The 12,489-nt window shown below is 56.0% G+C and overlaps 2 protein-coding genes across 5 annotated transcripts in view; one reads left to right on the top strand and one right to left on the bottom strand.

The window, feature by feature from the left end:
- NUDT16L1 (nudix (nucleoside diphosphate linked moiety X)-type motif 16-like 1) overlaps positions 1-1,303 on the top strand; it is a 2,182-nt gene extending 879 nt beyond the window's left edge. The window contains exon 2 of the mRNA XM_011978497.1: positions 359-1,303. Coding sequence (XP_011833887.1) covers positions 359-654 — 296 coding nt within the window. The 3' untranslated portion in view covers positions 655-1,303. The remainder of the gene's footprint in view (positions 1-358) is intronic.
- A 640-nt stretch (positions 1,304-1,943) lies between these two features.
- The window catches only part of ANKS3 (ankyrin repeat and sterile alpha motif domain containing 3), a 44,105-nt gene continuing 33,559 nt past the window's right edge, over positions 1,944-12,489 (bottom strand). For all 4 annotated transcript variants that reach the window (XM_011978465.1, XM_011978468.1, XM_011978469.1 and 1 more), the window contains 11 exons: positions 9,604-9,762; positions 7,427-7,567; positions 6,753-6,862; positions 6,337-6,501; positions 4,448-4,572; positions 4,194-4,335; positions 3,835-4,007; positions 3,387-3,472; positions 2,770-2,853; positions 2,447-2,534; positions 1,944-2,326 (listed from right to left, as the gene is read on the bottom strand). In XM_011978465.1, coding sequence (XP_011833855.1) covers positions 2,458-2,534; positions 2,770-2,853; positions 3,387-3,472; positions 3,835-4,007; positions 4,194-4,335; positions 4,448-4,572; positions 6,337-6,501; positions 6,753-6,862; positions 7,427-7,567; positions 9,604-9,762 — 1,262 coding nt within the window. In that variant the 3' untranslated portion in view covers positions 1,944-2,326; positions 2,447-2,457. The remainder of the gene's footprint in view (positions 2,327-2,446; positions 2,535-2,769; positions 2,854-3,386; positions 3,473-3,834; positions 4,008-4,193; positions 4,336-4,447; positions 4,573-6,336; positions 6,502-6,752; positions 6,863-7,426; positions 7,568-9,603; positions 9,763-12,489) is intronic.

Here is a 12,489-nt window from a genome sequence, read left to right as displayed (position 1 = left end):
GGAAGGGATGGGGGAGGAGCGGGGCTTGCTTGGGGAGTTGGGAAACTTGAGCACAGCGGGGGTCGTAAAACTTGGGAACCTCATGGGGGGCGTGAAGGCTCTTGGGATTTGTGTTTTGTGGTCTGGAAGGGTTGGACTCCAGGTGTTCAGGCTTCGTTGGGTGGACGGGAAGCATGGGGTGTGGACCCCGGGTGGTGGCCGAGGTACGAGGGGAAAGTGCATGGGGTCAGCCTCCACACTTGCTTGGGGAGGAGGGGGCTGCACTGCTCCAAGGGAGCTGGTTGGCTTCTGCCAGGTCCTGCCTGGGTCTCCCATTAAGTCCTTGGCAAAGCTGGCTGCTCGTACCCTGGCCTCCTAGCTTCCAGGCCCCTCCTGCCGGGGGTGCCATTGCGTGGCAGGCCTGGCCCCAACCCCTACCTCCTGTCTGCACAGGTGCTGGGCCTCGTGCGGGTCCCGCTGTACACCCAGAAGGACCGAGTCGGAGGCTTCCCCAACTTCCTGAGCAACGCCTTTGTGAGCACGGCTAAGTGCCAGCTCCTCTTTGCCCTCAAGGTGCTCAACATGATGCCTGAGGAGAAGCTGGCTGAGGCCCTGGCTGCGGCCACCGAGAAGCAGAAGAAGGCCCTGGAGAAGTTGCTCCCAGCCTCGTCCTGAGGGCTGCCTGGGCTGCTGGCACCCTCCCCTGGGCCGGAAGACTGGGAATTCCTGCCAAGTGTGGCTTCCAGAGTGTGTGTGTGTACCCCACTTCTGACTGCCTAGGGCAAAGGGGTATCCTGTCATCTCCACTGTCCCAAGCAGTCACTAGGTGGTGGCCAGGCCAGCTGGGACCCAGCCCATCCTCTCAGGCAGAGCAGGGTGGTCTGGGCACGCTGGGCCTGCCTCTCTAGCCTCAGGATGCTCTTGTTCATCCCAGGCTCAGACCCTCCTCTGTGTGTGTGTCTCATCCCGGCTGGTGGAGGCCCACAGGGACTGCGCACAGCTCCAGGGCCACTCGGAAGACGGGATGTGTGGGTGGAGGATGCCTCGTCTAGGTCAGCATTCCTGCCTCCTTCCTGAGCCAGCTCAGAGCCTGGGGGAGAGCCAACTTGGGGTAGGAAGTTAATACTGTTAATTTGGGTTGTTGTTGGATTTACTTTGCTAGATTTTCTCTTTCACCACGTGTGAACTGTGGGTGAGGTTTCAAAGTAGCTTCACCCCACGTGGCTTGGTTCCCAGGGACAGTCAGGGCCTCGGGGGCCCAGCTATGTACGACGAAGCTGTCGAAGGAGAAGACAATAAAGTCACTCCTCAGCTGCTCTGTGTGGTTCTCAGCTACTCTGTGTGTTGCGGTTCTGGATGGAGCCAGCTCCGGCCTCCTGCCCTAGGGGGAGGGAGGAGCCGCCCCAGCCGGAGGCATGTTTGTCCCCAGTGCTGACTGGGGGCACTCCCAGCATAAGCGCTGTGCCCATCAGCCAGGTTGGGGTATCTGGGCTGAGACCTTCAGGGCAGGCTCCCCTTCCTGATCCTGATGGCCCTGGCTGCACCTGAGCTGACCTGCTTTGCAAACCCGCCCTACACCACCATCTGCAAGCAGCTCCAGGGGCTGGTGTAGCAGTGCAGGCTTACTGTGCAGAAGGACAGCAGCAGAGCCATCCCTCGTGGTCTCCTACAGCCTCACATCTGGAAAGACTCCAGTGGCATCGTCAGAAAATGTTCACAGCCCATGCCTGGCCTGGTGAGGGAGGTGGTGTTCCCAGCGCCATCTCAGCGCTCGGTGTGAGGGCAACATGTCGGGGGAGGCCCTGTCCTATGGCGGGCCAGGGATATTCTTGGCTCTCGAAGCCTTGTCTTGAGTCACGTGGGCTCCAGGAGCAAAGGCGCTCCCGAGCAGCAGGGGACAGGGCAGTCACGGTTGCTGCACTGGCCAGGGCCTCATGTCATGTGACCAGAACTGAGCCCTTCACTAGCTGTTCAATTTTATTTTCCAACAAATGGCATTTTCGAGGCGCCCCAGTCCTCACCCCTAAGGTCACACCTCAGTTGGCACCTGTGTGTGTGTATGGATATACTTTTCCCCCAGGGCCCTGCCTGGTCTGGGCCAGGGCAGCCCATGAACTCTGGGCCTCACCACCAGGTTCTGGGTGAGACCCTCGTCCCGCCTCAGTGCTGGCCCGAGCTGCTCGGCCAGGGCCGCAGCCCCTGTCTTGCCTCTGTCTGCCGGCTGCTCCCGGGGCCTGATCCTCTGGCCCCCACTGGGCCTGGGCTGCACGTGGCAGCTGCCTGCTTACTGTCCTCTTCACTCCCTGGCACACAGCTTCAGGGTGGACCAATCACCCAACGTCAGATTCTGAAAGAAAAAGCCCTGGTAAGAAGAGAGGGGGACAGGTGGGTGCATACGCACACCTGCAGCTGCCCAGACAGGCCCTGCTGCTCCCGCCACGTGGGATGCAGGCTGGCAGACACTCACCGGCCCGCGGGCTAGGGCTCCCGCCACTTCTTCCCGTTCAGCACCTGCAGCTTCTCCAGGCTCTGGGTCACTGAGCACAGTGCTTGCCCTGAGGAACGATGACCTTGAGCCTCTCCCTCCCAGGCTTGGTAGAACTGGGTAGTGCTGCCCAGGGCTCTGAGCTGCAGGATGTGACCTGCCCCTCAGCTGTCATGGCCACAGCCCCGAGGTCAGCCTTGGGGTAGAGGGACTCAAACTTGCTTTCCCTGGAAAGGGGTCCCTCTGCCTCCCTTGGAAACAAGGAGCTCTTAGTCTTCAGCAAAGTCTGGTCCCCGGAGACTCACCCATCTCGTGGACACGGTCCTCCAGGGCTCCCGAGAGCTCGGGGAGGCTCATGGCCTGCAGGGACACTTGCCATCCCTTGGCGTCTGTGGTGCAGGATGGAGATAGCTGTGGGTCTGTATCCCCACAGGCCCTGCTTTATTCTGAGCCCATGCAACCAGGAGAAGCTGCTTGGATCAGAGCCTCCCCACCCGCCTGGCAGTGTCGAAGCGACCTCCTAGGGCCGAGGCTGGGGAGCCCTGTTGTGCCCTTCCTCCCACGGGCTAAGCAAACACTACGAGGCCCAGGTCAGCCCAAGAGAAGACAAAGCTGTGCCGGTGGGGACCCAGGTCTGGGCCCTGGCTGGAGGCTGCAGGAGTCACTGGCGGTCTCAGCACAGCACAGGCAGCCATGGCACAGTGCCTCCCACCCCTGGGGTAGGCGGTTTTCCCGTCACAGGTGAGGAAGTGGGCTTGGGTGCCCAGGGGCCCCTCTCCTTGGACTCTGGGATCATGTGCACACAGGGACCTGGAGAGTGGCTGCCGGCCAGAGAACCAGGCCAAACCCACTGGGTCAAACCCCGCTTCAGGGCTCCCCGCTTTCTCCTCTGCCCAGTGCGGAGTCAGGCCGCTGCTCTTACCAGCTGCGGGGAGGCCTGGGCCCAGGGTGGCTGCACCAGGGGGATGGTCCCGCCTCACTCGGGATGACAGCTCAGCTTGACAGGCTCTACCAGACACAGGAACAAGTGCTGGTGAGGGCAGAGGCCTGGCCGCCGCAGAGCCCCCACCTCAGACCTTCAAGGGGAGGGAGGGGCTCTGCCCTGTCCCTGCAGCTGGCCTTCGTGAGCTGGCCCAGTGCCCCATGAAGCTGTGCTAAAGAGCAGGAGGGAGAGCGGTGCAGATTCCCGACCCCGACTGCTGCCTGGCTCTGCCTGCAGGAAGGAAGGGCCTGGATGAAATGTGGGGGTGGCTCCAGGCGCTGAAATCCACCTCTCAGTTACAAAATCAGGAGGAAAAGATGTCTGGGGGCCCAGGGGCCACGCGGCTGACCACTGGACACCCAGCCCAGGCCAGCTCAGAGCCACTCACCGCAACTGGTCCAGGACAAGGGCAGCGTCCCGGGCCAGGGCCCACGTCTCCTGCAGGTGGGCCTGGAGGTCCTCGCGGGCACGGTCCTGCTCCAGCAGGCAGCTCTCCACCACGGCACGCAGCTCCTGCTCCTGGCACACCTGGCCCCGCATGGCCTCTACCTCCTCGCAGCGCTGCAGGGGGGCGGGAGGCTGGGAGGTAGCCGGGCAAGCCAAACCCCTGGCCACAGCCCTGTCCTCTGCGGCCTCTCCCCTTGCATCCACCTGACCCCTCCACACAGCGCCCACCTTTATCTGTCAGAGATGGGGCCAACTCAGGGGTGTCGCCCTGCCCCCCATCCCCCACCCACAGCCACTCACCTTGTGCAGCTGGATGGCGAGCTCCTGCATCTCAGCCTCCAGCCGGTCAGCGTAGGCCAGCTCCAGGGCGTCCCCGGGCGGGCGGGCACTGCTGTGCCAGCGGGCAATGGCGGACGTCATTTTCCTCTTGGGCCCAAACAGCCTGCAGGGGGAACATGACCAGGACGTGCTTCAGCCTCCGAGGAGCGCTTTACATGAGCAGGAGTTTGCCCCAACCCCAGGCTGAGGGCCAGAGCAGCCCCTTCTGGACGCACGTGATGCCGATTTCCTTCAGGTCACTCTCAGTGAGGGTCAGAAAGATGCGGAGGTCCACGTCCTGCTCCTCAAACACCTGCAGGTACTTCAGACACCCGATCTGCTCCAGCAGTGTGGCCAGGTCCTGGCAGGCACAGGGGACGGGTTGGGGGAGGTAGTGGCCGACGACAAAGCAGAGCCATTTTCCTCCGCTTGGAGCCCCACCGCTTCCCCAGGCTTAGCACCAAGACCGGGCCTGTGTGTAGCCCCCAGGCTGTCCCTTCCTACTCTGGTGCCTCAGGCAGGGCAGGACGTAGCACGCAGGTGAGTCCTCACACTATGGTTGGCCACCTGGGGACACTGTATGTTCATCACGAGAAACTGGCCGCCTCCTGCCTCACGTGCTGAGTTCTGTGAAGGGGCGATGGAGCTGCTGGTCTGGACAATGCTTTGTACACAGAGAGCGCTGTTCTCTAATTCTAGTCTCCGTGTCCGACGTTCTGATTTCCACTTGTCTAAGCGCAGCTCTTCTCCGAGTTCACCTGCCTGGAGTTCACCGAGCGCCCTGGATGTAAGATCCGTGTTTCTGATTCACCTGAGATGGCCAGGCTGTGTCTTACCCGTCATTTCTGCTTTTCTCTTCTTCTGCAATGCCACTGTGTGGACACTGTCAGCGTGCTTCAGGGGGTCATGGGTTTCTGTTCATTTTTTTCACTTTCTTTCTGTTCCTCAAGCGAGATGATCTCAGGTGACCTGTGTTCACAAGTTTTCTGATTCTTCTGCCTGCTCAATTCTGCTGTGAGCCCATCTAGTGATATTTTCCTTTTAGTTTACTTTTCAACTCCAGAAATCCTACTTTTGAGAGTTTATTGCTTTTAATGGAGAAACGAATGTTACTCTGCCATTTTCCTCAAGCTGTTTTCTGAAAGAAACATACTTAGGACACTACCCTGACCAGACTCCCCTCAGTGTATGTTGAAGGGACCGAGGTGTGCGCCTGCTCACTGAGCCGGGGGCTGCAGGGAGAAGCCGGCATAGCAAGGCTCTACTGAACAGCACAGCCGGTGCTTTAACAAATAACCAGCCAGGCCGGGCGTGGCGGCTCATGCATGTAATCCCAGCACTTTGAGAGGCCAAGGCAGGCAGATCACAAGGTCAGGAGCCTGAGACCAGCCTGGCCAACACAGTGAAACCCCATCTCTACTAAAAATACAAAAAATTAGCCGGACATGGTGACACGTGCCTGTAATCCCAGCTACTTGGGAGGCTGAGGCAGGAGAATCACTTGAACCCGGGAGGCGGAGGTTGTAGTGAGCCGAGATCGCGCCACTGCACTCCAGCCCAATGACAGTGCCAGACTCCATCTCAAAGAAAAAAAAACAAATAACCCACCAGAGCTTCCCTCTGCCTCTCTTCTCCGTGTCTCTTCTGACTGCACAGGGTAGGAGAACTCAGCAGACACAGGTGAGACAGCTGAGTTGTGAGTCACACCTGTCATCCCTAAGGTAATGCGTGGTCAGAGGGACCACAGCAAGGATGAGGATGGTGGCAGCTGTAACCATCACCAAGCACACACCGTGTGCGGTCCCTGTCTCTGCTTCAACCGCATCTCGTCAGACTCCTGCAGGCAGCTCTGAGGTCAGGTGTGTGTTTCTTCTCCCCAGGCTCAGGGAAGCCAACTCCAGTATGGAAAGCAGGGAGACAGGTCCTTGGAACAATGCAGAAGCCGTGCAGCTGGGCCGCCAGCCACGGAGCCGGCTGTGAGCCTGCAGAGCCCAACAGGCCATGGGGACGCCGCTGCCATTCTGTTCTCCAAGCAGCCTGGCACGTTATATACACAACACATGCCTCATAAGTCACAAAAAGTGCCGTCTCTGAGTGTAACCTCCAGTTTCACAAGCGGTCTTACCTGCGGTCCTGAGTAGGGGGTCCTCTGAGTCTGGGGGCTGGACTCAAGGGGAAAGTCTTCCCTGTCAGTCCCAGTGCGGGGAGGCCACTGGCTGTCAGGATTCTTGGTCTTCATGTAACTTTTAGCTTGTTTGCGAGCTGAGCTTTTACAGGCGTGGTCCGAGTCCTGCGGTGAGAGCCATGTATCTGAAGGAGCGCACAGACTGGAGAGCCTTGGTGAAACCCCCCACCCGCCACACAGGGGCTTCCAGTGCGTTCACTGTCGTCTGAGGAGCCAGGCCCTGGACACAGCACGTCCCAGTGCGGCACACACATGTAGCACGTGCTTGTTACAGACGTTCTCATCTTAAAGTAACTGGGGGATGTCAGGCATCCCAGCCAGGGACCGGCTATGGGAGGACGAGAGAGAATCCGCACCTCATTGCTCTCCACAGAAGCCTCGCTGCTGAGCCCCTGGGCTCTGGCCAGGCCCTCGCTGCTGCTGCTGCTCTGGACAGGCTCCAGGTTGGCACAGAACGCATGTTCCTCTGAGGGCGGGAAGACAGGGCGTCCGCTTGCAGGCCTCACCGCGGTGCTGTGCATGGGCGTGCCCCGGGCTGAGCCACCTCCACCAGGGCACTCCTTGGGGCCTGCAGCGGTTGCTTCCTTATGTTTCAAGCTTCCTGCCTGTTCTAAACCCTCCCCTCTATACAGACGGGCAGGGCTTGTTTTTTGTTCACTGATAAATCCCAAGCACGCAGGGCAGGGCTTGGCGTACGGTGGGCACTATGTCAGCAGCTGCTGCACGGAGGTGCAGTTATAACAGGACATTCCTATTGGAGCCTGTCCGGAAAGCCTCAGGGAGCTCCCAAGCAAGGAGCTAAACCTGTTGGTGTGCAGTGGCTCCCCCAAGCTGCATGGGGACGCTGGAACAGACGCTTCTCCCATTCCTCACAAGAACCCGGGCTGCCCACGCCTCCCCTGTGCCTGTCCTCTGCTGGATGGCTGGGCTGTGTCCCAGCACCAAGCCCAGTGGATAAGTGGGGACGGGCACACAGGAGCTCCAGGACCTGCCTGAGCCGCGGGCTGGACAGGGGTGGGGGTGCACATACCCCGGCTGCTGCTGCTGCTGCTGCTCTCCACGTCCCGCTCGTTAATGGGGGAGGTGACGTCCCGGCAGCAGAGGCCCTCTTCTTCCAGGGGGTTCTCACCACTGCTGTTGAAGGTGACATAGCCCCGGGGAGGAGCCTGCTCTGTGTACAGAATAGAGCCCATAAGCCCAGGGAACTCCAAAGCGAAACCGATCCTGGTTCCAGATGCCCCCACCGCCTCAGAGGCCAAGGCCCCGGATGGAGGCAGGCGACTTCCCGCTCATGACCTCACCTACTTGCCCCGCGACCTGGCATGGCTCTATCTGTGGTGTGTGGGTGGAAAAGTCGCTCTGAGGGTCAGTGAGTGGCCCAGACAAGTGCGTGGTGGGGCCAGGGCTGGCAGCCAGGTCAAGCCTGGGCCCTCTCCTTTGTACCGAGCAACCTCTTTTTCAAAGGGAAAACGTAGGAAATGGTAAGCTGTATGTACAGATGCCTGACCAGAGAAAACTATACCACTAGTGTTCCTTTTAGCAGGAGGTATCTAATGACCTCACACAGACACCCGTCAACCAGGTGTCTTTATGTCCCTATGACCTTTAACCATAGGCTCTTAGCGGGCTCCTCGGGTCAGTCAACCCCAGCGAAAAAGAGATCTGGCTGAGCAGGAAGGAAAAAGGCCTTGGGCTAAAAATTAACAGCAATAATATGAAATTACCTAACTCTACCTTCCTCTAAAACCAAGCAGAAAAAGGGGGATGGAGGCCGGGCACGGTGGCTCAAGCCTGTAATCCCAGCACTTTGGGAGGCCGAGACGGGCGGATCACGAGGTCAGGAGATCGAGACCATCCTGGCTAACACGGTGAAACCCCGTCTCTACTAAAAATACAAAATTAGCCGGGCGTGGTGGCGGGCGCCTGTAGTCCCAGCTACTCGGGAGGCTGAGGCAGGAGAATGGCGTAAACCCGGGAGGCGGAGCTTGCAGTGAGCTGAGATCCGGCCACTGCACTCCAGCCTGGGCGACAGAGCGAGACTCCGTGTCAAAAACCAAAAAAAAAAAGGGGGGGCATGCATACCAGGCAATTTCACTCCAGTTTTGCCCCTTCATTTACATAAAAAGACTGACTTGACCAGGCACAGTGGCACACGTCTGTAATCTCAGCTACTCAGGAGGCTGAGACAGGAGGATCGCTTGAGCTCAGGAATTGGAGCCTGCAGTGAGCTATGATCGTGCCACTGCACCACAGCCTGGGCTACAGTGAAACCCTGTCTCAAAAAAGAACCCAAAGGACTGGTTGGTGGGACCATGGGGAACTAACTTACTTCTTTACATATTTTCCTAGTTATGGAGAAGTTTTTACAATCAGCACGTGCTATTTATCATTGCCCCCTAAAATTTTTTTGAGTCAGGGTCTTGCTCTGTTACATAGACTGGAATGCAATGGCACCATCATGGCTCACTACAGCTTTGACCTCCTGGGTTCAAACAATCCTTTCACCTCAGCTTCTCATGTAGCTGGGGCTAGGGCTACAGGCATGGGGATGATATCTAGCTAATTTTCAAAAATTTCTGTAGACATAGGGTCTTGCTACATTGCCCAGGCTGGTCTCACAACTCCTGGGCCCAAGCAATCTTCCTGCCTCGGCCTCCCAGAGTGCTGGGATTACAGGTATGAGCCACTGCACCTGGCCCCCCAGTTTTTTTTTTTGGTTTTTTTTTTGAGACAGTCTTGCACTGTCGCCAGGTTGGAGTGCAGTGGTGTGATCTTGACTCACTGCAACCTCCGCCTCCTGGGTTCAAGCGATTCTCCTGCCTCAGCCTCCTGAGTAGCTGGGATTATAGACGCCCGCCACCACGCCCGGCTACATGTTTGTAGAGACAGGGTTTCACCTATGTGATGAATGAAATCTGAGCGGGCTACATTTCTGCTGCAGGAGAGAAAGTTCTATTCCTAAATTTAGCCAATGAAAAGGAAACTCAAGGAGATTTAGCAAAAAAGAAGAGCTAGTCTGTGACCAGTGCATTTCCATCCGTGGACTCAATCCTGAGTCTCCCTGAGCATGAAAGCTGGGCCACCTATCCCGCTGCCACCTAAGGTCCAGCGACCCATGTTTCAGGAGCCTAAGAGCTATTCCATCCTGGCCAACACAGAATCTTGGTATGCAGGGAGAAAGAGCCCCGGGAAACGCGGGCCACTCACCATAGCGAGGCCGTGGGGCTCTGCCGCCCAGGCCAATGCCTGTGATCCTGGCCAGCGCTCGCGGTCCCTCGTGGATGCTGACGCCCTTCTTCCGGCACGGCCTCTGTCTCTGAGGAGCAGGGCAGCACTCGTCAGAGGAGCTCAGATCTTCGTACTTCTCTGTGGTCAAACACCAGGATTAAGAGAGTCTGTTCAGTGATGGACTCATTTACTAATCCTTATGGCAAACTGAAAGAAAGTAACTGTCGCCGGTTTTGTTAAATTAAGGAGAAGGGTATCTGCCAGGGCATCACTTTTGAGAAATGCCCTAACAGGCCGGGGCGCCGCTCCAATGGGCCACAGGGAGCTGCAAAGTTAGTGAGGATGGGAAGTTTCACTTTTCTTGAGACACAGTCTCTGTCCCCCGAGCTGAAGTATAATGGCATGATCCTGGCTCACTCACTGCAACCTCCGCCTCCTGGGTTCAAGCGATTCTCATGTCTCACCCTCCCAAGTAGCTGGGATTACAGGTGCGTGACACCATGCCCAGCTTTTTCTTTTTTTTTCTTTAAGCAGAGACAGGCTTTTGCCATGTTGGCCAGGCTGGTCTCCAACTCCTGACCTCAGGTGATCTGCCTGCCTCGGCCTCCCAAAGTGCTGGGATTACAGGCATGAGCCACCACACCTGGCCCAGAGTTTCATTCTTATCTCTGTTGAGGTTTGCAAAATTGTTCACAAGCCTGTATTGTTCATAATCAGAAATTTTGTTCTAATTTGAATAAATAAAATTCATCTCTTCATTAAAATACATGGTAATATCAGAGACAACTTTTTTTTCCTGATCCCTTCCTCTGGAAGCAACTTTTTTTGTTTTTTGAGATGGAGTTTTGCTCTTGTTGCCCAGGCTGGAACTTCTGCCTCCTGGGTTCAAGTGATTCTCCTGTCTCAGCCTCCCGAGTAGCTGGGATTACAGCCATGCACCACTGTACCCAGCTAATTTTTGTACTTCAGTAGAGATGGGGTTTTATCATATTAGTCAGGCTGGTCTTGAACTCCTGACCTCAGGTGATCCACCCACCTCAGCCTCCCAAAGTGATTATAGGCGTAAACCACTGTGCCTGGCTGCAAACAACTTATTAAGGAATTCTGTTTTTTTCTTTTTTTCTTTATTTTTTTGAGATGAAGTCTCGCTCCATCGCCCAGGCTGGAGTGCAATGGCACGATCACGGCTCACTACAAGCTCCACCTCCCGGGTTCACACCATTCTCCTGCCTCAGGCTCCTGAGTAGCTGCGACTACAGGCGCCCGACACCATGCCCGGCTAGTTTGGTTTTTGTATTTTTAGTAAAGATGGAGTTTCACCATGTTAGCCAGGCTGGTCTTCATCTCCTGACCTTGTGATCCGCCCGCGTTGGCTTCCCCAAGTGCTGGGATCACAGGCATGAGCTACTGTGCCCGGCCGCAATTCTGTATTTTCTAAAGCATGGCATGTGTTTGCTATGATTATAAAGTGTTTCAAATCACTGCCCAGTCTGAGCTTTCTGAGCTTTCAGAGCTCAACCCAGAGCTTTTACTATTTTGTAGCTTTTCAGTTTTTCATATTTGACTTGTATAAGGCTCTGATCTGATTCTACTTTTACGAGATACGTGAGTTGGATGCAGGAGGAAATGGTGAGATCTCCTTGTGGAGCTGGTAAGCTGGGACGGAAATGAAGGCAGAGGTCCCCTGCGTTACCATTTTACCACCTGAGCTGTTTACTATGAAACAATCCCAACACCAGGGAAGGAGCTGGGCTGAGCCTGACCCTGAGAAAGGAGCTGCTCACTCAGGTGCAAACTGACAGGATAATTCAGGGCAGGCCAGCAAACAGGGAGAGCTCAGGCCCTGAACGTGGGCCACTCTGTCCTTCCCCATGAAGAGGCTCACGCCCTGGCGACTGAGCTAGCCATGTGGACACACACCCCCTCACACTCAAAGATCTACAGCACCCCAGGGAGACTGTGCTTCCATCCAAGCTAAAGGGTAGGGAGCTGTAAGACAAATGCACAAAGGTGGCAATAAGCAAGGGAACGGCAGCTGCGTGAATCTCAGCACCCAACACACCCTCAGAGCAGCTTAAGAATTACAGGCAGATGGAAACCACAAAAAAGCCAGAGCTGCAATCCTGCTATCAAAGTGGAAATCAGGGCAAAACGCATTAAATATGACACAGAAGGACTTTTTTTTTTTTTTTTTTGAGACAGAGTTTCCCTCTATACCCAGGCTGGAGTGCAGTGGCACAATCTCGGCTCATTGTAACCGCCTCCTGGGTTCAAATGATTCTCCTGCCTCAGTCTCCCAAGTAGCTGGGATTACAGGTATGTGCCACCATGCCTGGCTAATTTTTGCATTTCGAGTAGAGACAGGGTTTCACCATGTTGGCTGGGCTGGTCTCGAACTCCTGACCTCAGGTGATCTGCCTGTCTTGGCCTCCCAAAGTGCTGGGATTACAGGCATGAGCCATGCCTGGCTAGAAGGACATTTCTAATACTGAAAGCCGTAATTCACAGTGAATCTATAACAAGTTATGAAAATCTGTCACCAAAAATGCATCAACTTCCTTCATAAATCAGAAACACACTAATAGGTAATTTTGTAGAAAATGAACTAAAAGTACATAATCCTAAATAAGATACTCACAGATACGCTAAATTGTATACACAGAAAATAGAAAATAGAAGAAGAAAACTTCTCAAGCAAAACACAGAATGTTAAAAAATATTGATCAGGGCTGGGCGCGGTGGCTCACGCCTGTAATCCCAGCACTTTGGGAGGCTGAGGTGGGCGGATCACTTGAGGTCAGGACTTCAAGACCAACTGGCCGACATGGTGAAACGCTGTCCTACTAAAAATACAAAAAAAAAAAA

This window comes from Mandrillus leucophaeus, unplaced genomic scaffold, assembly GCF_000951045.1.
Source record: "Mandrillus leucophaeus isolate KB7577 unplaced genomic scaffold, Mleu.le_1.0 Scaffold195, whole genome shotgun sequence".
Classification (NCBI taxonomy): domain Eukaryota; kingdom Metazoa; phylum Chordata; class Mammalia; order Primates; family Cercopithecidae; genus Mandrillus; species Mandrillus leucophaeus.
This window is presented reverse-complemented; position numbering and strand designations above follow the sequence as displayed.